Source organism: Chiloscyllium plagiosum, chromosome 5, assembly GCF_004010195.1.
Source record: "Chiloscyllium plagiosum isolate BGI_BamShark_2017 chromosome 5, ASM401019v2, whole genome shotgun sequence".
Taxonomy (NCBI): Eukaryota; Metazoa; Chordata; class Chondrichthyes; order Orectolobiformes; family Hemiscylliidae; genus Chiloscyllium; species Chiloscyllium plagiosum.
In genome coordinates, this window is record NC_057714.1 from 75,859,967 (window position 1) to 75,884,633 (window position 24,667).

General features: G+C 39.4%; 1 protein-coding gene across 10 annotated transcripts in view; it reads left to right on the plus strand.

Moving 5' to 3' along the window:
• LOC122550015 (voltage-dependent L-type calcium channel subunit beta-2-like) overlaps positions 1-24,667 on the plus strand; it is a 332,286-nt gene that overhangs the window by 300,280 nt on the left and 7,339 nt on the right. For 6 of the 10 annotated variants that reach the window (XM_043690395.1, XM_043690400.1, XM_043690403.1 and 3 more), the window contains 5 exons: positions 6,211-6,291; positions 7,577-7,635; positions 12,063-12,172; positions 17,205-17,213; positions 24,367-24,518. In XM_043690395.1, the coding sequence (XP_043546330.1) occupies positions 6,211-6,291; positions 7,577-7,635; positions 12,063-12,172; positions 17,205-17,213; positions 24,367-24,518 (411 nt within the window). The remainder of the gene's footprint in view (positions 1-6,210; positions 6,292-7,576; positions 7,636-12,062; positions 12,173-17,204; positions 17,214-24,366; positions 24,519-24,667) is intronic. The other 4 variants (XM_043690396.1, XM_043690401.1, XM_043690399.1 and 1 more) reach the window with 1 other exon arrangement.

Consider the following 24,667-nt stretch of genomic DNA (forward strand, 5'->3'; position numbering starts at 1 on the left):
TGTGAAGGGCCTGTGCCCGAAACGTCGAATCTCCTGTTCCCTGGATGCTGCCTGACCTGCTGTGCTGTTCCAGCAATAAAGTTTCAACTTTGATCTCCAGCATCTGCAGACCTCACTTTCTCCTGATAGGGTTGTTAAGAAGGCATATGGTGTGTTAGCTTTTATTGGTAAAGGCATTTAGAGCCATGGTGGTCATGTTGCAGCTGTACAAAACTCTGGTGCGGCCACACTTGGAGTATTGAGTACAGTTCTGGTCACCGCATTATAGGAAGGATGTGGAAGCGTTGGAAAGGGTCCGGAGGAGATTTACTAGGATGTTGTATGGGAGGGAAGGTTTTATGAGGAAAGGCTAAGGGACTCGAGACTGTTTTAGTTAGCGAGGGGGTTGAGAGGTGATTGAGACATACAAGATAATCAGAGGGTTAGATAGGGTGGACAGTAAGACCCTTTTTCCTCTGATAGTGATGGCAAGTATGAGGGGTCATAGCTTTAAATTGAGGGGTGATAGATATAGGACAGATGTCAGAGGTTCTTTCTTTACTCAGGGGCGTGGAACATGCTGCCTGCAAAAGTAATAGACTCACCAATCTTAAGGGCATTTAAGTAGTCATTGGATAAACATATGGACGAGAATGGAATAGTGTAGGATAGATGGGCATCAGATTGGTTCCACAGGTTGGCACAACAGTGAGGGCAGAAAGGCCTGTACTGTGCTATAAAGCTCTATGTATGTTCTAACTGTTTTTCTTCAGGCTTAAAGAGAGTTTTGACTGGAGAGAAAGGAGAGACTGCTTCTAAGCTGGTGGAGATCAAAACCTTTTTCTGCAACTTATTTCTATCCTCAAGCTGTTCAGTTACCTGACAACTAATTACTCCACCCTTGTCATTAATAAATGGCCAATAGTCCATAGATCAATCAACCTCTTGTTGCCAACCAGAGCTGCATCTGCTTACAGAAACACCTTGGCTCCTTTTATCTGCAAGCACTTCAATTGCTGCTTGTTCAAACAGCTATTTCCAATGCTTGCCAAGAGTGGTAAGTTATTTGCTTTCAAATCATACAGCCATCCTTTCAAAACGCTGCTTTTAAAATAGTTGTTTCTCATTTCAGTCCATAATTTTAAAAAAATACAAGATGAAAAGAGCATTGTTGCTCCTGACGTATGAACACCACATGGATGAAGCATTAAGGGTAACTGGGGCACACTATTACCTCTTGGTGGAGTTCTCCCTTATTACCAAGTGTGGCTCGGCAGCACCACTATTGACCACGTTGGGCCAGTTAAAGAAGAAAGCTGTTAGACTATCTATGGCAGGTGATTTGGAAATCAGTAAGAGAATAAATTCCACTTGACCTCACCAATCTAACTGTGGCAAAGTCATCTGTGTGACAGTGTTGGCATGTGTGACCAATGCACATTCCTTCTAGAGCTGAAGCTCCGCAGTCACATTGAGGATAACCTCCATTGTTACATGTAACACTGATGTGCAAAATGGAATTGATTTCAAATTAATCTAACAGTTCCCAATTTGGCATCTTGGAGGCACTGTGGGTCACCATCAGCAACAGAATTGTATTCAACTACAATCTATAACCTCAAGTTCCAGTATATCCCCCATCTGTCATTACAACCAAGCAGGATGGACTGTCTCTGGTAGAATAGATGGGCATACCAAGAGCAGCAGCTGACATAACCAGGACATGAAGTGCCAACTTGGTGAGGCTACCACACAGGATAACTTGGTGATGCTACCACACAGGATAACTTGCATGCCAAACAGCAGAAGCAGAGTGTGACAGGTAAAATTAAGCAACCACATAACAAAGTTCAATTCTGACGTTTGCAATCCTACCACATTCAGTGCTCCTGGAAAATTAAACAACTCACTAGAGGAGAAGGTTCTGCAAATATCACAATCCTAAATAATGGGCTAGCCCAGCATGTGGATAGGTAAGGCTAACTGACCTTCAGCTGGATCTGACATTGGCATGATCCATTTTAGCCTCCGTCTGTGGTCCCCGCCATCATAAATGCCAGTCAGCCAATTTGTATTGTAACAAGAAATATCAATGTAAACAATATAAAATAGTGATCTTCCTGCTAGTGGAAGTGGAGATAAAATGCAAGAAGTCATTTCTGACTCCAGTAAAAATTTATTGTGAATACAAGACAGAACTCATCAGCTGAGCCTGAAGATGTACAAGAAAATATAACAATTAAAGATGCCCAAAGTTAAATATATAGGCCATGTACTGAAACAAAAGATCTTCACCAGGATCTCGAAAGCTGAGAGATGAAACAGCAATGCAACAACCACAGATGTAAAACTGAATTTTTGGATTTGCCAACTAGTTTCCAAATAAGCTGTGTTATTAGGGCATGCAATGAGAACCAGCATTCACTGCAATCAAGCAACTAATGATAGCCATGCCAAGGCTGGAATACTATGAAATTAATGAAGTCACCCTGCTGTGTGATGCCAATGAACCAAGACTTGGAGAAGCTTGGAGCAACAAGGCCAACTGGTTACATTTCTAGGGCATTAACACAAATGAAGTGACATTATGTTTAAATCTAAAAAGAGTGCCTGGCCATTATCTTTGTAAACATTTTCATCAATACCTACTTGGAGACAAAGTGACAGATGAGTCCAATCACAAACCACTTCAGTATTTTTCTCAAATGGTTACTATTTGCTCCAAACAGTCTTCAAAGAGATAGCATATAAAAGGAAAGGAAGCAGTTGTGCTGCACTGACATGCTGCTCAGAACACCTCTCCCAGTTTCAGAAAGTGGAGAATACTGTGCCAGAATGTGAAATCTTCCAGATCCAATGTGAAGCTTGTCAGCTGTGGAAGTCACCAACACAACAGGGACATTCACTATAATAGACAAGTGCCTTGCTGAAATTAAGCAAACTACCCAAACGGTTGCAACTCTCCAAGTGTTGCAAGAAGTAATTCTGAAAGGATGGTCCTAAAGGATTGGGAACATACCTGATACTATAACAGTATATTGGGTGTACATAGATAAATTAGCAACCCATGATGGCATATTATATAAACAAAATAGTCATTATCCTGAATGAGTAGTCATTATCCTGGAGGAGAGATGCTAAAGCATATCCATGCAAACTGCCAAGGAATCCAGGTTAAGTCTAAGGCAGGCAAAAGATGTGTTCTGCTGGTTAAACATGAACAAAAGGGTAAAAAAAAACCTTATCAGCCAGAGCAGGGCTTGTAATGAGACCCAAGCTAAGCACAATTCAGAACCACTGACAACACATGATATCCCTGATAGGATAGATAGTTGCAGAACTTATTGTGTTGTTACCATAGACTTCTATTCGGGTTACTTGTGGACTGGCTGACCTCAGTAAATCCCGCTGAGATTAGCAGATGCCTAAAAGCGTAAGTCAGACATTATGATGTTTTGACAATCGCCCTCAATTCACAAATGAAGAATCCAATCACTTCATGAATGGTTTGGGAATTAAACACCATACACCATCTCCTCAGTGTCCCTATCAATTGGAAAGTCTGAAGTGGCAATGAAGATCGTCAAAGGAATCAAGCAAATCCCACACAGCGTACATAAGGCAGTCCTTGAATGGAGAAACACACCTACTAAAGGAATGGAGAGTAGTTCAGTACAAAGACTGCTATACTGTACAGTCCACAGGTAACCATTAGACACAGAAGTTTACAGAAACCCAATAACTGAAATGGAACAATAACCTTATAATGGCAAAATCAATAGAATGGCAGCCTACAACATGCATACCATACCGTGAAGAGACCACCACGACTTAGACTATGCATTTGCTGAGGCTGATAAAAGTAACAAACTGCTGATATATGAAAACCGTTCAGTAAATATTGAATAAATTAGGTAACTCGCGGTCACAACTAGTGCATGAGCATTGTTTATTTTGTTTTGTTGTTTGTTGGGAAGAAGGGGATATTTGGATTGGAATGCGATCATGTACAAATATCCTTCTTGGTCTATGTGACCTCTCTCATGCATTGTCATACTGGAATCAGCCATTTTCCAGACATTTCAATAAAGATGCTGTCTATTTTGTTGTCTGATGAGACTAAATAGAAATGCTGTTCAGGCCAGGTTCTTGGACTGGCAAACTCTAGTTTCTTATTTCAGTTCTTTTACTTCCACCTTGTTATATAGACAGCAATATGATTCTGGTTTGTGGTCTTCATGATTTGTGCTGTGAGGGGCTGAGGAACAGCTGATCAGTGTCACAGTTCCAGGCTCTTTTTAGTCAGTATTAGCCATTAGCCACCTAATGAGGAAAACTTTCCCACTCCCCCCACTTCTTAGCATTCAGACAGAAGCCTATTCCTAATGCCTTATGCTCGAATTAAAGGCAGAGTGCATTTTTGGCTTCAAAATGTATCTAACACAGAATCCACTTCCTCGTGGCCTTGAAGTGCTATAATTTAAGCCCTTGCTGTGCCACATGCAAAACTGTATTGTAGAAATCAAAAACAGCCTGACTATGTTTATATGTTCAGTGTCAACTGCATCTGAACAAGTAATTGACCAGCAAACTAAAAAGAGTTTTCACTTATGGGAGCTGTTTGAGTTTAGGCAAAATTAAAATGATATTCTGTGAATACCAGTGCAGCAAAATCAAATTGCGCCATTCACTGAATAATACATGTGATTTTTGTTTTAGTTTCAGTTGTTGAAATTGTGGAAAATATTTGAGTACTTAGTTGTTTCTCTGTGTAACTTTATTTCTGTGTTTCAGAACAGGATTTACCCTGTGAGCTTCAGGCCCCTGCTATCAGATCCAAATCAGGGTCAGAAGCATCCCATGAATTAGTGGCCAGAGAACAGGTGTGCTGTCCAGTGAAGGATTGTAGATAGGCTCCCAATGCTACTGCTTGACAGTGACTAGCCCTAGTGCTTCCCCCTCCTACCTCCGCGAACTGACACGGTAATGGAATGGAACCAAGGAACCAGCCCTCCTCTGTGCCCAACTTCATTGAGGCTTGAATATCCTGCCCTTGCCTTTGAAGATTAGAATGTTCTCTGGGCTTCTTATGATACTCAGAATCAGGGCGGTTACATTAGTCATTGCAATTTATAGAATATAGCATACTCAATGAAATTAAAATGAGAAATATTTGAGTGCATGCAATGCATTTTCCACAGGCACAGCAGTTTTTCAAGGAAGTTAGAAGTCTGCAGTTTTGTTCTAGATTTGAAAAGGCTGAATTTTAATAGGAAGAAGTATGGAATAGAGATTCTATGATTGTAATCATGAAATGGGCTTTTTTAATTGACGTTGCCAAATTAGCAACACTGTTTTCAGAATTTATCAGTTCATTGTTACTCTAAGTCTGGAAAGCTCTGTGTTAATAAGCTGTTTACATACTTACTTCGTCAGAATGTGTCTTTACCACCCTTGGGGACCAAACACACCCAACTCTTGTTTGCTCATCAAGTTGTTGTCTTTTAATGAGTGGTGAACACTTGAAATTGCACAGTGGATTTTGCTGTATTTGTTCCACGTACCACATTTCATAGGCCAAGGATCTTGTCTGCCAGCCATTAATATAGCGACCATCACTGTGTACAGGTGCTTCCACAATGCATCGGTCATCCACACAATTCATCTCTTAGCACAATATTACATCAGGAAGACTTCACTGTAATGTTAAAAAAACCTTTAAAAAAATGAATGGTAAAATTGCAGTGGAATGCATAAACTTTCATTTTTAAACATCTGCAAAAAATGTGTTTTCAGTTATGCTTTTAGTTGGATAGTTACTTTAGGTAATTTCTTGGTATGCTGAAACTTAGGATTGGGGTCCACTTTGTATTTAGCACTGAGCAATTGGAATAATCCAGCAGAAACAATTGATTAATTCTGTGATCTTCGCACAATATCTAAACAATATCACATAATTGTAGTATAGGAGGCCACCATTTGTGCCTCTCCAAATTAGCATCTTAGCTTGTGTGATTCGCCAGCCTTCTCCCCATTCTCTCACATATTCTCCTTTAGTGAATAACCATCTAGTTCCATATATGAAGGTATGACTTTTATTCTGACAACTTCATATAGCAGTAAATATCGTGCATTTTGTGATTGTTTGTTACTTAGAAAATTGGTGTTGAAATGATGTAAAATTACAAACTTGTGTCCATGATAGTCTAAGGTTATGTTTTCTTCAAACAGACTGAACACATCCCTCCTTACGATGTAGTGCCTTCTATGCGACCAGTAGTTTTAGTGGGGCCTTCTCTGAAAGGATACGAGGTAAGTAAGCCAAGAATAGATCACCAGCAGCTTTATTGGGCTTCTGTGATTTACTCTAGATTTTACAGACAATTCTTTCAAAAAATGTAGGAGAGGCCATAACATTGCCTCATGAGAGCAGCATGCTGGTATATCCTTGATCTCATCGAATGGTGGAACAGGCTGGAGGGGCTGAATAGTCTACTCTTTCTATGTTCCTATGCGGTTTGGGAAACTGGAGAGGCTGTGCTCTTACATTTTTAGAAGCAAACATGAGTGCTCCGTTACTGCATGAGAGAGAATTGCAGATTTAGTGTATTTTGATGTGGTTGGTTACATGTTGCTATAGACAGTACCAGTTTTTTTTTGTCGTAGTAACGCCACAATATTTTTAATAAGTGGAATAAATGCTTTTAGGATTTGTGTACATTATTATGCTTGCAATGTGAAATAGGGGTCCAAATGTAGAAAGTAAAATAATTTCTGTATGTGCACTGTGCATTTCATTTGATTTATATGAAAGGAACCTTGAGTTACTTGGATTTTTAAAAATGTAATGATTGCTTAAGCAGTTTCAAAATCTTCTTGCTAGTTTACTAGACTATTGGTATTTTGACATTTTGTATAGTCTTGTCTGTAAAATGCATTTATCATGTTTCCAAATACAGCTGATGTTTCGCCTCACACTTGTTGTTTACTTCAGTTGAAATTTTGTTTGCTTTTTGTGGCCATTTTGCAATCTGAAATTATAAAAATCAATATTTCCTGCAGTCCAGTAAAAAAAAATGGGCCTTTTTGTTAAAAATAAATGAGAAGCAAATCTAAAACAAATGTTTGCAATGATAGGGTAGGAGTTCTGGTGCAGGTTTAGAACATTTAAAAGCACTTCTCAAAATGGAACTGAATGCTGAAGCATTCGTACGTCTGATCTAATTTTGAATTTTGACAGTGCAAAACTAATCCATGTGGTGGTGATATGAGTTTGGAGCATGCCACTGAGATAGAAGATAGTAACAGAGGTAGCTCAATTTGAAATTAAATACTTGAGGTAATAGAGACAGAATGGAAAATTTTTATCAATATTTTGTGGAGTCTGCAAATGAGAGATACTGGAACAATTCAAGAGACTTTTTTGGTCCATTTTCTGTGTTCCAGACTTGATACAAAACTGGAGCCAGAAGAATAGGTGTCCTGCATAGAATAAAATACTATGAAAATTCAGTTGTAAATAATACGTCAATTTTCTTCCAAGTATTTTATTATCAAACATAAATTAACCATTAATTTTATGAAATTCTTTCTTTAGGTGACAGACATGATGCAAAAAGCATTGTTTGACTTTCTGAAACACAGATTTGAAGGAAGGTATGTACAGTTCGACAGGCTTCCGGGGGGAATGTGTTGACTGAATTCTTAATGTTATAACACTATCCATTAGTACTTTAAATTAGAAGGAATGATTCCAAAATCTGACACTCCTGCAGGAACTGTATTAATTTAGATGATCAGATAATCGGGTGATGGACACCCTATGGTTACGTAAAACACACCCTCTCTTGCTGAATTGCAGGCTCAATCTTTTGAAATTCATATTTGACAATCACAGTCAAAAGGATTTTGTGTTTGGTACCTCAAGTAGGGTGGAAATGTATTTGGGAAAATGAGTGAAGGTATGGTTCTTGTTCTTAGGTTAAGTTGTGATAATTCACAACACAATTTGCATTTGACACCACAGGTGCTTCCTGTGCTGACTAAATGTTTGTGATTAAATTATAGAAGAATATGTAGTTTGATTGGTGTTTGATAGTCTTGGATAAAGCTTAATTCTCCTCTTCGTCTTTTGTGTCATTCAATCAACTTTTTCTCAATAACTCAATATTTGGAGATTGAAAACATTCAGTGTCACTAAGTTAAATCAGCTTTCTCCTCATGAGCTGCCAATCCAATTCTGTTTGCATGATGCAACTCAATCAATAAACATATTGATTTCACCGCTGTATGTATCTTATTTTAAACATGGGCATCATTCATAGCGTACTTGCCCAATGATTACAAGGCATTTAGAAATTCTTTTTATGCAGGTATTTGTTTCAATTTTGTTTCTCTCTTTCTGCCTCTGTAAAGGTTTTTACTCTTACAGGTAGAATTCTGTGATCTCCAGAGGTTCTCCATTATCTCATTCATATGTATTATTCATATTTGAGCTTAGCTGATGACTGATGACAGATTGTTCCCAACAGGCTGGTTGCTGAGATCACCAGCCATGCACAAATGGTGTAGACTTCAGGGTTTGCAGTAATAGGAACTCTAACTGATTTCACTGTTGAGGTCAAAGATGTTGCCAAAAGGCATCATCTACGTGTCCACAAAAATAGCTTCTTGTCAACATTACCAGATGGTAAGTGCTACCTGTCGAGCAAAACCCAGTATTATATGGTAGGATATTAGGAAAGGTTAGGTAAAGGATTACCATTTAGAATGATAGAACTGTACAGCATGGAAACAGACCCTTCAGTCCAACATATCCATACCGACCAGATACTTTAAATGTAAAAAAACCTGCCCATGCTGCTATCGATGACATAAATATCTCCGCAAGGGGCCCAGCAATCACTTCCATAGCTTCCCAGAAAGTTCTAGGGTACACCTTAGGGATGTCCAAGGGATGTATACACCTTTATGCATTTTAACATGTCTGGCATCCCCTGCTCTGTAATATGGACAGTTTTTGAGATGTCGCAACTTGATCTGGAGTTGAAGCTTGTTCAAATAGATGCAAGTATGACTGAAAGCTTTTGGATGTACATTCTGATCTTGAAAAAAACAGCATCACTTTCACATGGCTCAATCTACCCAATATTTTTTATTTTGATGCAACATAAAATTTACAATTAGGAAACTAATTGAATAATTAACTTTTAGGATATTCTAAATTGTGGTATAATTAAGAAGAAAGGATTAAAGGAGCGGCCCTTCAAACCTGCTCCACTATTTCACAAAATCGCAGCTGGTCTGATTGTAGTCTCAAATCATTTTCCTGTTTGCCAAACATAACCTTGACTCCTTGTCTACAGTAAATCCATCTAACTCGGCCTTTAAATAACTTCAATGATTCAGTCTCCACTAACTTCTGGGGAAGAAAATGTACATATCTCTGTTTAAAAAGGGAGACCTTTTATTCTTAATCTGTGTGCCCTAACATTTGTCTCCCCACAAAACAAAAATCCGTCCCATATCCTCACTACCTAATTGTGGAGGTGAAGACCTTGTGGTATTATACTAGACCACTAATCCAGAGACCCATGTAAACTCTTGGGGATACAGGTGCGAATCCTGCCATGCCAGGTGATGGAATTTAAGTTAATTTAAAGAATCTGTAATTAGGAATCTAATGATGACCATGAAACCATTGGTGATTGTAGCAATGAAAAACCTCACTTGATTTACTAATGTGCTTTTAGGGAAGGAAACTGACATCCTTACCTGGATCTGGTCTGCATGTGACTCCAGACCTACAGTGGTGTGGTTGATACTTAACTGCCCTCTGGGAAAGTAAGAATAGGAAATAAATGCTGGCCTAGTCAGAGATGCTCATGTTTATTCATTCAGGAATGAATTTTAAAACAAAATATTACAGTTATATTTTTTTTGCAAATAAGGTGATCAAAACAGTACATAGTACTCCAGATACAGGCTCACCAAAGCACGGTTGAGAGTGTGTTGCTGGAAAAGCACAGCAGATCAGGCAGCATCCGAGGAGCAGGAAAATCGACATTTCAGGCAAAAGCCCTTCATCAGGAAGCTCCAGCCTGAAACGTCGATTCTCCTGCTCCTCAGATGCTGCCTGACCTGCTGTGCTTTTCCACCACCATACTCCCAACTCTGATTTCCTAGCATCTGCAGACCTCATAGACCCCTCCCCAAAGCACAATACAGTTGCAGTATAATGTCTTCACTTTTAGATTTGATTTCCCTTGAAAAAAAAATCAACTTCCTATTTGCCTTCCTAAACACTAGTAATACATGCGTACTAACTTCTTGTGATTAATGTACTAGGCTACCTTGAACCCTCTCTACTACTCAGTTCTACAATATTTTCCCATTCAGATAATATACTTTTTTTAGTACTTTCTGCCTAAACAGAATAAATTCATATTTTCGCACATTAAACTCCATCTACCAAATCATTGTTCACTTAATTAACCTGTGTATTTCCTTCTGTGGACTCTATACTTCCTCTCAACTTACTTTCCTACCTACATTGATGATTTTGGCAAATTTAGCTACCATATATGGGGAGGCGATGGCTTGTTGATATTACCGCTAGACTGTTATTCTCAAGACTTAAGTCATGATGTGGGACCCAGGTTCGAATCCCACCATGGTGGGTGGTTGAATTTGATCATTCAGTAAGTTAGGAGGTATAGGATACAGGGAAATTTCGCTGTCTGGATACAGAAATGGTTGGCCGAAAGTGGACAGCTAGTGGTAGTGGATGGAAAGTATTCCGCCTGGAGGTTGGTGGCCATTGCTGTCCCACCAAGATCTGTTCTTGGGCTTATGCTGTTTGGAGTTTTTATAAATGACTTGGGGTAAAAGTGGAAGGGTGGATTAGTAAGTTTGCCAATGACACAAAGGTTGTTGGTGTTGTAGATAGTTTCGAGGGCTACAACAGACATTGATAGAATGCAGACCTGGCCTGAGAAGTGACAGATGGTGTTCAACCTGGATAAATGCAAAGGGGTTCATTTTGGAAGGACGAATTTGAATGCTGAATACAGGGTTAAAGACAGGATTCTTGGCAGTGTGGAGAAACAGCGGGATCTTGGGGTCCACATACATAGATCCCTCAAAGATGCCCCAAGTTGATAGGGTTGTTAAGAAAGCATGTGGTATGTTGGCTTTCATTAACAGGGGGATTGAGGTTGAGAGCTGCGAGATTTTGCTGCAGCTCTAAAAACCCTGGTTAGACCACACTTGGAATATTGTGTCCAGTTCTGGTTGCCTCATTATAGGAAGGATGTAGATGCTTTACAGAGGGTGCAGAGGAGATTTACCAGGATGCGGCCCAGATTGGAGGGCTTGTCTTATGAAGAGAGGTTGAGTAGGCTCAGGCATTACACACTAGAGAGAAAAAGGAAGAGAGGTGACTTGATAGAGGTATACAAGGTAATGAGAGGCACAGATAGAGTAAATAGCCAGAGCCTTTCCCCAGGGTGGAAATAGCTGCCACGAGGTCATAATTTTAAGGTTTTTGGAGGAACATGTCGGGGAGATATCAGAGGTAGGTTCTTTACACAGAGAATGGTCGGTGTGTGGAATACACTGTCAGCAGTGGTAGTAGAATCAGAGACATGAGGGATATTTAAGTGACTGCTGGACAAGCATATGGACAGGACTAAATTGAGAGGTATGTAGGTTAGGTTGATCTTAGATTAAGATAAATGCTCGGCACAACATCATGGGCCGAAACTGCTCTGTACTGTTCTATGTTCAATACAGAGTGTATTTGGTCCCTTCATTCAAGACATTGATATAGATTGTAATTAGCTGAGACTCCAACATTCACCCCTATGTTACTCCATTACTTTGCCAACCCATAAAAGACTCATTTATCCATACTCCCTGCTTCCTGTTGGCTAACCAATCTCTTATTCATGCTGATACATTATCAGTCACAGTGTGTGCCTTGTGGCAATGTTACAGTTATACTTCAGTTTAATAAAATCTTTCATTTGCAACTATTAAAATAACAAACTTTCTTTTGTTAATCTTATTCTATTTATTTATAGGATATCAATCACACGGGTCACAGCTGATATTTCACTTGCCAAACGCTCAGTGTTAAATAATCCCAGTAAACATGCAATAATTGAGCGCTCTAACACCAGATCCAGTTTGGGTAAGTATACAAATCTTGGTGCAAAATGTATCATATTTTGTTGTTTAATTTCATCCCCATTCAAAAGGCTCTATGACTAGTGGATAAACTAAGTTTAAAATTATAATCTGAGTTTGCGTTTGGTACTTGAATGTCCAAAAATTGTGGAGTGTGTGTTTTTGAAATTAAAATCTGTGCAAATCTGTTTGTTACTGTGGATTCAACTCCTGCTTGCCAAGAAAAAGTACCTATCCAAAAATCTTCTTTTCTGATCTGACTGTGAAACATTAATAATTACATGCACTATGCTTTAAATAACTTCAATTAATGGAAAATTTTAAGTAATTGTTTCTTGTTGTCACTAATTTTATTTATTCTTTTCCAAAAGACTTTCTTACATTCACCAAATTTGTTCTTGTGTAAGGATTTGGTATTAACCTCTTTCGCAAGCTTCTGCCAGTCGTCTTCTGGCAGCTTGGGGTACAAATCAGAGGCACTTACTAACCATACCAGCCTCTAGAAGGCATCTGGCTTCTCCTGATCTGGCTAATAATTCAGAATTGGACACTTTCCCTTTAGAACCTCTACACTTCAACTCCTTCTAGTATGGTAATTGGAAATAGCTAGCTGAATTAAGTTATTTAACAAATTATCCTGAATTCCTGATGAGTGCAGTATGCAAAGCTCTGAAAATGATATTCAGAAATTTATCCCATCATGCATCTTGCATTAAAATGATCTCCAAATTTGACCTGCATGAATACGTTCTGTCTATTTAGCTTTATTCATTTATGAGATGGAATAATCACTGGAAAGATCAATGTTTATTGCTTATCCTTAATTGCACTTAGAAGGTGAAAGTGAGTTGACATGGTGGCTTGCTAAGGCTTATTTTTAAAGGACTTGAGAGTTAGCCACTTCTACAGGTCACAATTAGGTAAAGGTAGCACATTTCCTTCCCTAAAGGCCATTACAACAAGTTGAGCTTTTATAATCTCATATCTTCACAGTTACTGTTCCTGATATTAATTCCTTATTTCAAACATATTAGTTAGTTATCCGTATTAATTCAGTTAACAAACTGTCATTCATTATGTCTCCAGATTATTACAGAGTCATTGAGATTTACAGCACAGAAAAAAAGCCCTTAGAGTGCTGGTCAAAAACAGCCACGTGTTTATTCTAATCCCATTTTCCAGCACTTGGCCCAAAGCCTTGGTATCACAACTGCATGTTCAAATATTGTGAAGGTTTCTGCCTCTACCAACCTTACTGGCAGTGAGTTCCAAATTCCCACCACCCTCTGAATTTTTCCTCACATATCCTCTTAACCTACTGCCCTTAACTTAAATCAATGCCCTCGGTCATTGATTCCTCCATTCAGGAGAAAGGTCCCTTCCTGTTTATCCTGCCTCTGCCCCTCATAATTTTACACATCTCAGTAATGTTCCCACTCAGTCTTCCCTGCTGCAAGGAAAACAACTCCAGTCTGTTCAATTTCTGTTCATAACTGAAACTCTCGCCGAGGAAACATCCTGGTAAATCTCCTCTGCACCCTCGCTGATGAAATCTCATCCCTCCTATAATGCAGATTCCAGAACTGCAAATTAGAAATGTTCAGGATTGATGGGTCCTTGGCAACATGGACGAGAAATTGACTAAAAGATCCAGAAGCAGAGGATTGGTGTAGATGGGCATTTCTCAGACTGGAGACAAGTTGAAAGTGGTGTTCCCCAGGGATTGATGTCGGAACCATTGATTTATATCTGATTTATATAAAGAATTTGGAAATGGATGTTGAGGAAAATATTTCTAAATTTGCAGATGATAATAAGCTAGGGAGAATAGTGAATTGTGAGAATGAGCTGAGCGACTTTAAAGGGATATTGACAAGTTGGCCAATGGGCAGACACCAGGCAGATGAATTTCAATGCAGAGAAATGTGACATAATACATTTAGTTGTTAAGAAGGATGCTTGGGTTTATAAATAGAGGCATAGAGTAGTGATGCTACACTTCTACAAATCATTGGTCAGAATAGATCAATTCTGGGGGCACCTTATTTAAGGAAGGATGTTAAAGAGAGTTCAAAGGAGATTTACTAGAATGATTTTGGATACAAGGAAAGATTAGAGAGGTTGGACTTAGTCTAAGAGGTGACCTTATGAACAATTTTTATCGGGTAAGGAAGGATATTCTGTTTCCACTAGTTGGTATGCAAGTAAGTAGAGGGCACATTTCAAGATTGCCAGCAGGAGAGCAAGGGGTGAGCGGAGAGGAAATTAATTTACTCAGTTGTTAGGATTTGGAATGTGCTGTCTGGGAGATTGGTGGAGGCATATTTCATAGGAGGTTCAAAAAGAGCTAGATGTATATTTGACGTGATGTGTTTGGAGGGATACAGGAATAGGGCTGGAGAATGAGACTAGCTGGGTAGCTGTTTCAGGAGCAGATACTGATACGATGGACGAAATGGCATTCTCCTGTACTGTAAAATTCCACGATTCAGTTAGTCAAATTTTCTTGGATCCCATGGGCTCTTGCCTTTGCTATCTATTTCCCATGTGGCACATTATCAAACGCCTTGCTGAAATCCAAGTAGTCTACAGCAAATGCATTACCCTGATCTACACGCCTGGTCACTTCAAAAATTAAATCCAGCTGGTCAGACATGACCTCTATTAACTAAAGCATACTGACTATTCTTGATTAATCCCTGCCCTCCAAATGCAGATTTATTCGGTCCCTCAGAATTGCTTTCTATAGCTTTCCCACCTGAGGTGAGAATGAGTAGCCTCTAGTTTCCCAGTTTACTCGTTATTCCCTTCTTGAATAAAGGCACCAAATTGGCTATCCTCCAGTTCTCTGGCACTTCTCCTATGGCCAAGGTGGAACTGAAACTTATTGCTGGCATTTCTGTAATTTCATCCCGTGCCTCACTCAATAACCTGGTATACATTTCATCTGGCCCGGGAAAATTATCCATTTTTAAGCCAGACCACTCAGACTCTCCTCTCTGTCAATTTCAATGCGAATTTTTTGACGTTTATCTGAGTCCCTTTCCTTGATTTCTACACCCAAATCATCTAACAAAGTATTCATATAGAATGTCCCCAGGCTCTTCACACAAATTATCTCTGAGTATTTACCATTACTCACTTGTTAATCAAGCCTCCTCTTTCCCTAGTTATTGTTTTATACTTAATGTGCTTGTAAAATAACTTGGGATGTTTGTTTATTTTACCTTCCATTATTCCTTCATGCCACCTTTTTGCTCCCTAATTTCTTCCTTAAGTTTGCCCTTGCACGTTCTGTTATCCTGTAGGGATTCTGCTGTTTTGAGCCATTAGTATCTGCCCAAAGCTTCGTTTTTTCTCTTTATTCAATCCTGAATATTCCTTGACATCCAGGGTTCACTCGAATTGTTGGTCCTACCCTTTATCTGTTTTGGAACATGTACTGACTAGATTTCTCAAGGAGTGTCTCTCGCTGCTCTAATACAGTTTTATCTAAATGATCTGCTTCACATCCACTCTCTCCAAATCATACCTGATCTTATTAAAATCAGGCTTTCTCCATTTTACAACTTGTCCTCTTCCATACAATTTTGAGTCTAACAGTTATGATTGCTGCCTACAAAATGCTCCCCCACTGATGCTTGAACAACCTTGCATGATTTCATTACCTAGAATTAAGTCCAAGACTGGCCCTCACTATTCGACTTTCTATGTACTGGCTTAAAAAAAACTCTCCCAGATGTATTTTAATATTCCTCGCCTCCTAAGCCTTTCACAACATCACTACCCTAGTTAATGTTGGGGAAGTTGAAATCTCCCACTAGCACCATCCTATTACTTTCAAACTTCTCTCAGATTTGCCTCTGTATCTGCTCCTCTATTACTCTCAAATGTAGCAGGCCTTTAGTGTACACCCAGCAATGTGATTACTCCTTTTTGGTTTTGTTTAAGGAGCCATCTAATATCTCATCCCTACTTACTGTTGAGCTTGCTTCACTGATCAATATTGTGACCCCCCCTCTCCTCTTTTCCCTTCTTCCCGTCTCACCTGAAGACCCTATATCCTGGAATATTGAGGTGCCAATCCTGCTTCCTCTCTCGAGCATGTCTCAGAGATAGCAATGACATCATGAGCCGTGTTTTAATTAATGCCCTCAACTCATCTGCCTTGTGTGTCAGACAGTTTGCATTAAAATAGATACCATACAAACTTGCCAAACTCCCTTGTGTATTGAATGGTCTGTAATTTCTATGCCTCATTGACTCATTTGCTGCATCTTCTAATTGTAAGTATTCTCCTGCTGAACATTGTCTGGATTCTACCCCCTCAGTCCAGGCATAAAGCCAGAACTCCCGATTGAAACAAATTATTCCAGAACAGTGCAAAAGTTATGGAATACTTTTAATGTTCAACTTCTCCTCATTTAAGACATTTAAGCAACACTATTTTTCTATTGCTTATTTTTGTAAGGTTAGCAATGTGCACTTGAATTGCTTCATTTTTGTTTGACTGAGTGTGGATTGAATGCTGACAGTTCAGTTATAGCATAATCAGCTGAAGATTGAAGCTGTTCCTACTCAGGTCGAGCTTAACCTCACCCCAGCAAAAAAAACCTTATTGCACCACTATGACATTTTCCATTTGTTTCACTAGCCTTACTGTGTAATTTACTGCTTAAAAATGTGTTGCTAGAAAAGCGCAGCAGGTCAGGCAGCATCAAAGGAACTGGAGAATCGACGTTTATGCCCGAAACGTCGATTCTCCTGTTCCTTCGATGCTGCCTGACCTGCTGCGCTTTTCCAGCAACACATTTTTAAGCCCTGATCTCCAGCATCGGCAGTCCTCACTTTCTCCTGTGTCATTTACTCTACTACCTGTGTCTGTCATATTTAGTAACAGTTCTGGCATTTGTGCATTCCCATCATACTTACAGTATCTTTGCTTTGTAAGACACAACTTTCTGTGCTTTGTACAAATCTGATTGTCTTGGCTTTTTTTTTTATTCTTTTGCTTTATTAATGCCCTCCCTTTGCAGATGCTTTGGGTATGTATAATGGAAAGTTGGCAAAATTGCTTCAGGTGTACTTTTGTCTCTATATTTGGTATCTAGCTGTGCTTTGTTTACTGACTCATCATCAGTAAGACTTACTTTTGAAGCATGTTCATAGTTCAATAAGTCATTTTCAGAGGCTATTTCTCTATGTGGCATCAGTACACATTTTTTCTCTAGATTTCAATATTTAAGGTGGTTCACTTTTGTGTCTCATTGGGTGGAAAATCACAGGGGTGAGAGGGGAACGACTGGCCGTCTTCACCCACCTACACTCTGAAGAAAAGTGGAAGGTCATTCAGAAGTCCAGCCTCCAGCCTAAAGTGTGGGTGGGCTAAACTAGATCCCACTGAGACTTCCACTGTCAGTGGAGGTGGAGGTGGGATCATGTACAACACTATTGTGCGACAACACACTATTGTGCGTTGCCAATGCCAACACACCCTTCCCCACATCAGTGCCAGAGCTTCATAGTGCGTGTTTCTGGGACTTCAGGCAGGCCCATGCAGTAGGCCTTGTTGATTCTGAATCTAGGTAAGTCCAGGAGTTTTGGCCTGGATGGTTTTTGGCAATGTGGAGAGGGGCAAGGTGGAAGTGAGGGTAGAGGGGTTTGGGTGGGAAGTAAACAGATTATTATCTTCTTCAAAGGGGTGCGCCCCCCCAATGGACAAAGAGCACCTTCATTCCCACCATTTAACCACTTCATGAAAAAATTGTGTATCCCAAGTCTGCCTGACTGCACACAATAACATATTATGATGTGTCTTGTGTTGTGCCTTACAGTCAGTATGTCTGTATACCTCTAAAAGAATCACTCATGAAATCATCACTATATTAGTTGAAGATATACAGATCTCAAACTCCATCTTACCTCAGATCACTTGGAAACATGACATGCTTCTGGAAAGCTGTTTCTGTTGTAATGTAAAAGCTTACCAGTTAGTTGTAACACATATCTGTTGAATCTTCAGTACTACAATATCCACATCTGGTTTCTCAGGTTACAAGGAGGTAATACAAGCATTGCTGCATCCAGTAAATCACTTTGTTAAAGGCAAACTAACACCAAAATGCACAGTATAATATTGGAATTAATTCAGCTTTAAACAAGCTTGATTAACGTATTGTGGGCACACTGCTGATTTTGGCCCTCACCCACCCTCTACTATTGGAGTGAGCCCTCAGGTGAGTGGGGAAATGATGTCTTAGATACCTGGCCTGCATTAAATGCCTCTCTCTTCCCAAAACCATGGGACATTTCAATCCATACCATTGTGGCAGTAATTAAGTAATTCAAAGAAGTCATCACCACTTTGAAGGGTTTAGGAACTAATTGATATGCCCTATATTTTTGCTCTTATCTTAAAAATAAAGTATTCACATTCAAAGGCATTTTTTTTTGTCTTCACCAGCAATGTGTAAGTCCTCACCTGACTCCCCCCAAGTGCAACGGGTGGAAAATTGTAGGCAGGGCGCTGACAATTTTATTTCATTTTTCCTGCAGGCCACATCCTTTACTGTGGGCAAGGATATTTGACATACAAAAGTAGCAACAAGAGATGACTCAATTATTTATGACTTTTAGTTGAACTTCATCATTTTGAATTGCATTTGTCTCTGCTGCATCATAGGAAAAGATAAAAAAGATTTATCCCCCAACAATAATTCTACTTCTTTAATCGTAACAGTTATCTGTTAATGTTGCTGTGGGAATGTAGCAAAAACACCATCCCTACAGTGTGGAAACAGGCCCTTCAGCCCAGCAAGTCCACACTGACCCTCCAAAGCGTATCTCACCCAGACTCATTCCCCATTAGTCTACATTTACCCCTGACTAATGCAGCTAACCTACACATCCCTGAACACTATGGATAATCTAGCATGGCCAATTCACCTAACCTGCACATCTTTAGATTGTGGAACGAAACCAGAGCACCAGGAGTAAACCCACCCAGACACGGGAAGAATGTGCAAACTCCACACTGACAGATACCCGAGGCTGGAACCTAACCCGGGTCCCTGGCACTGAGGCAGCAGTGCTAACCATTGAGCCACCGTGCCATTGATTTTGATTGTGGGAGATGGAACTATTATTGGCTTTTTTCAGAGGCCTCAGTAGCTATTCATAACAGTTGCAGGGATTATAGCATGGAGTGAATAATGTTGTAGGTCATTTGCAATTTCCTGGCATTGCTCTGCCATAATGAAGGTGCACGCAGTAGACACCGTATTACTATGTTGCAGAAGTTCATCAACGTTGAGTGTCAGGGTTACAATGGATAAAATATACATGAATAATAGACCGACTTGGTTTAAACCCTCTACATTTTTTTAGTAAATTGCTAAATGTTTAAGTTGTGAACTAAGATGTATAAATTGCAGCAACTTTTAATTGCAGCTTTTTCCACTTTGCAGCAGTGCAAACTTTAAAAGTCTGTTGTTACATGCTCTCCCTATTATCTAAATTCCTTGATTGGGGTCATTATTGATGCTAAAGGTAGACTGCCATTGAAACGAGAAAAGAAACACTAGCAACTTTCAATGTATTTTCTGTCCTTGCAGTCTCCACCATGATCAGTCAGCCAAGTTACCTGCCATTCATAACTGCTTTTTTCTCTTTATCACCTATGAAAAAAAGCTACAGCTGAACATGTTTGCCTTTGCAATTGAACTCTGACTTAAAGTCAACAACGCTATTGACACAATGCACAGGTTTGTTCCTTAGCAACAAAGCATAAGAGGCAGCAGCAGAATATCTCTTGCACTGAGGCCTTCTCTGTTATAGGACTGACCTGACTGATGCTCAAGAGGAGATTTAACTTCGAGGGGGCCCAGATTGTGTAGAATATAGACAGTGGCTTTTCAAAACTCAACATCCAGATAAAATCATAGAAAAAGATATGGAAAGGTTAAGTGAGTTGGCAAAATTTGGTCAATTAAGAATAATGTAAGAGAATGTGAATTTATCCACTTTGGCAAGAATCACAGAAGAGTTAATATGCAAGTACAACAAGTAAAAGTTAGGATGCAGGGACATCACCATTACCAAGTTCTCCTCCAAGCCACTCACCATCCTGACATATAGAGTCACAGAGTCATGCAGCATAGAAACAGACCCTTCAGTCCAACTTGTCCACACTGACCAGACATCCCAATCTGACCTACTACCATTTACCAGCATTTGGTCCATATTCCTCTAAACCCTTGCAGTTCATATATCCGTCCAGATGCCATTGAAATATTGTATTTCTGTTCTTCACTGTGGCCAGGTCAAAATCCTGGAATTCTCTCCATAAGGGCATTCTGACTCTACCTACAGCACATGGCTCAAGACAGCAGCTCACCACCACCTTCTCAAGAGGTAACTAGGGAGGGTAATAATAAATGCTGGCTAGCCAGAAATATCCTCATTCCACGAGGGAATAACAAAATGAGGAAAGCTAATTGAATATTATAATTTACCATGAGGGGAATTGAATACAAAAGTATGGAAGTTACACTTCGATTACAGGGATTACTGGTGAGGTTGCATCTGAAGTGCTGTGTACAGTATTGGTCACCTTATTTGAAGAAGGATGAAAATGCATTGATGCTGTTCAGAAAAAAGCTTTATTAGAGTAGTACCTGAATGAGCTGGTTGGCTTTTGAGTAAAGGTTACATAAGCTTGGCATGTATCCACTGGAGTGTGCAAGGATAAGAGGTGACTTGATTGAAACAGATAAAATCCTAAGAGCTATTGACTGGATAGATAACGGAGACAATGGGAGAATGTTATGGGAGAATCTATGGGAGGGGTCATTACTTAAAATTCAGGGGTCACAAATCTTAAACCAAGATGAGCTGATTTGTTTTTCAGAAGGTATAAATCTTTGGAACTCTCTTCCATAAAAGATTGTGGAAGTAGAGTCCTTGACAATTTTCAAGGTAGAGCTAGATTGTTTTTATAATTATGTTAAAAACAACTGAAAGTTTACTAGCTTCATTCGTGGGATAACAAACTAATTGAGAAATATTGACTAGATTGGGCATATAACCATTCAAGTAGGGAAGAATGAGAGATGATCTAATTGAAATACATAAGATTTCAAGTGAGATTGAAAGGATTGATACTTCCTTTTGTGAGGGATACTATAATTAGGGGATACAGTGTAAGAATAAAAACCTCAATTTTAAGATGGAGATTAGGATCTTATTTTGCTCTGAGGGTTATTACTATTCAATTCACTGAATACACGAGAGACTGAGTTGTAAAATTTATTTAGAGTTAGACCACTGATAGACAAGGGAGTCAAGCTAATTTTTCAAAAGTTTGTTCACACAAGTCAAGTGTCCTGACTGCCCTTGAGAAGGTGGTGGTGAGCTACCTTCTTGAATCACTGTAGTCCTTGTGTGACGCTCAGTGCCATTAGGGAGGGAGTATCAGGATTTTGACCATGAAATCCTGAAGAAACGGTGACGCACTTTCAAGTTAGGGTGGTGAGTGGCATGGAAGGGAACTTGGAGGTGGTGTCATTCCCATGTATCTGCAGTCCTTGCTGTTCTGGATGGTAGTGGTCACAGGTTTGGAATGTGCTCTCCAAAGAACCTTGGTGAGTCACTTCAGTCACTGCTGCTACTTAGTATTGATGGTGGAAGGAGTGAATGTGGTAGCTTTGTCCTGGATATTGTCAAGCTTCTTGAACGTTGTTGGAGCTGCACCCATCCATGGAAGTGAAAAGTATTCTATCGCACTTGTGGCTTGTGCTTTGTAGATGGTGGATAGTCTTTGGGGAGTCAGGAAGCATGACTTATATGCTTCTGACCTGCTTTTGTAACCACATCATTTCTGTGGCTTTCTAATTCAGTTTCTGGCCAATGGTAACCAGCAGGATATTGATAGTGGTGGATTCTGATGGTGATGCCATTGAATGTCAGGGAACAATAGTTAGATTCTCTCTTGTTCAGGATGATCATAACCTGGCATTTCTGTAGTCTGAATGTTATTTGCCTCTTGACACCTCAAACCTGAATATTGTCCAGCTCTTGCTGCATTTAACAATTGACAGCTTCAGTCTCTGAGGAGGCAAAAATGGTGCTGAACATTGTGCAGTCATCAGCTGTTATGATCCTAGATAATGCCACGAGGCAGGTCAGACCTGAAAACTAGCTTGATTGGTCAAATTTTGTTTTGTTTATATTTAACAAGGTGTTTTTGCACTGAACACTAGAATTAAATGCTGTCGAATTCTAACAATAAAACAGAAGTATTATATACAAAAAGAGTAAAATAGAATAAATCAAGTTATTTGCATTTAACACATTTTGAAAAATTCTGAACACCATGATAAAATACGATCCCATCTATCTTAACATAAGTTAACCATTATTCAAATTCCTATTCTTGAGCATTTACTAGCTTTTTTCCTTTATTATTCACAAAACAGAACTTCAGCTTTCTCAAATAACTTCAAATAATCCTTCTAGGGTCATAAGAATGTAGGAAATAGGAACAGGCATAGGCCATTTAGCCCCTCAAGTCTGCCCCACTGTTCAGTAGGATATGGCTGATCCAACATTCCTCATATCCACTTGCCTGCCCTTTCTCCACAACCTTTGATGCTCCTACTGGTCAAGAATCTATCTAATCCAACCTTAAATATATATAAGGACTCTGTCCCACAGTTCTCTGTGGCAAGGAGTTCCAAAGACACAACCCAATGAGAGAAGAAATCCTTCCTCATCTTAGTCTTAAATTGGCACCACTTCATTCTGAGATAATGCCTTTGATTCTCCAATGAGGGGAAACATTCTTGCAGCAGTTATCCCATCAAGAATCCTATATGTCTTAATGAGAACGCCAATCATTCTTCTAAACTCCAATCTCAACCTATTTAGCCTATGCTCAATAAGATATTCCCCCCATACTAAAGATCACCCTAGTGAACATTTTCTGAACTGGCTGCAATGAAATATCTTTCCTTAAAGAAGTGGACCAAAACTGCTCACAGTTCTCCACATGTGGTCTTCCAAGTACCTTGAACAGTTGCTATAAAACTTCCTTACTCTTATTCTCCATTCCCCTTGAAATAAGGCCCAACATTCCATTAGCCTTCCTGATTACCTGCTGCACCTGGGTGCTTTCTGTATTTCATGCGCAAGTAATGAAAAGCCTCCTCTGGTCTCAAACTTTCAAAATAAAATCCTTATACTGAGATAACCTAGTACCTAACTTTTCTGAACTAATTCCTTTCAGTTGGAGAAATTCTTTCACACATCCAACTTCAGCATGGACTTCTGTAAACTTAAGGCGAAAACTTTCCAAGGTATGAGTTTTTCCTCTAAGAGGCAGAAATCCTGATCCTTTTCTACTGAAGGACTATCTCTATAGCTACTTTCTTTAAAATTCTTGGTAGAACCCAGGGGAATTAACAGCTTTTTGCCACATTAGTTTCTCTCTAGTGATAAAGTTAAAAATCACACAACACCAGTTTATAATCCAATAGGTTTATTTGGAATCACTAGCTTTCAAAGCGCTGCTTCTTCATCGGGTAGTTGTGACTTCGAAAGCTAGTGATTCCAAATAAACCTGTTGGACTATAGCCTGGTGCTGTGTGATTTCTAACTTTGTCCACCCCAGACCAACACCAGCACCTCCAAATCATCTCTAGTGATAGATATGTTTATTTTCTCCAACTCCACCCCCACCTCCCCCCACCCCCCCACCCGCCCCCCACCAATCAAATAACCTTGATTCAGATATAGACTGGTTGTGGATGTTAAACAATGGACATTGAAGGAGACCCTGGGCATTCCCAGGAGTTTGTGATATAAACTGCTTCATATTGTACATTCACTCATAATATTTCATAGTTTTTTGATACTTTTTGTAAAATATTGGCTTTTATTGTGAGATCAGAGTTTGGGGCTGAATCAGATTTTCAAAATTATTTGCGTAAACAAGACAAATCATCATCCCAACTTGCACTGAAAAGTCTACCCTTAAAACTTTGAGGAATATAGAGAAGAGTTGCAAAGTCTTAACTGTGGGGTTATTAGGACCAATTCTAAATGAACCAAAAATTCTAGAATATAAGTTTTGAAAGCAGAATAAGCAAGTAAATGATTGATCCCACACTTCTTAACATATTCTTACTACTTGACCTGCAGCTGAAGTCCAGTGTGAAATAGAGCGGATCTTTGAACTAGCAAGAACACTGCAGTTAGTAGTCCTTGACGCAGATACAATCAACCATCCGGCTCAGTTGGGCAAAACCTCTTTGGCTCCTGTGATCGTCTATGTGAAAATTTCATCTCCAAAGGTATTGTGACAGATGCAGTTTAGTTTCAACTCTGATTTTGTTTTTGCATCTTTCCTTCGGTTTTCCCAACATCAGTTTATGTAATTCTGCAAGGGCCATCAGCAGAAGGGGGAATGTGGGTTTTTACTTAAATGCAATTTCAAAGGTGG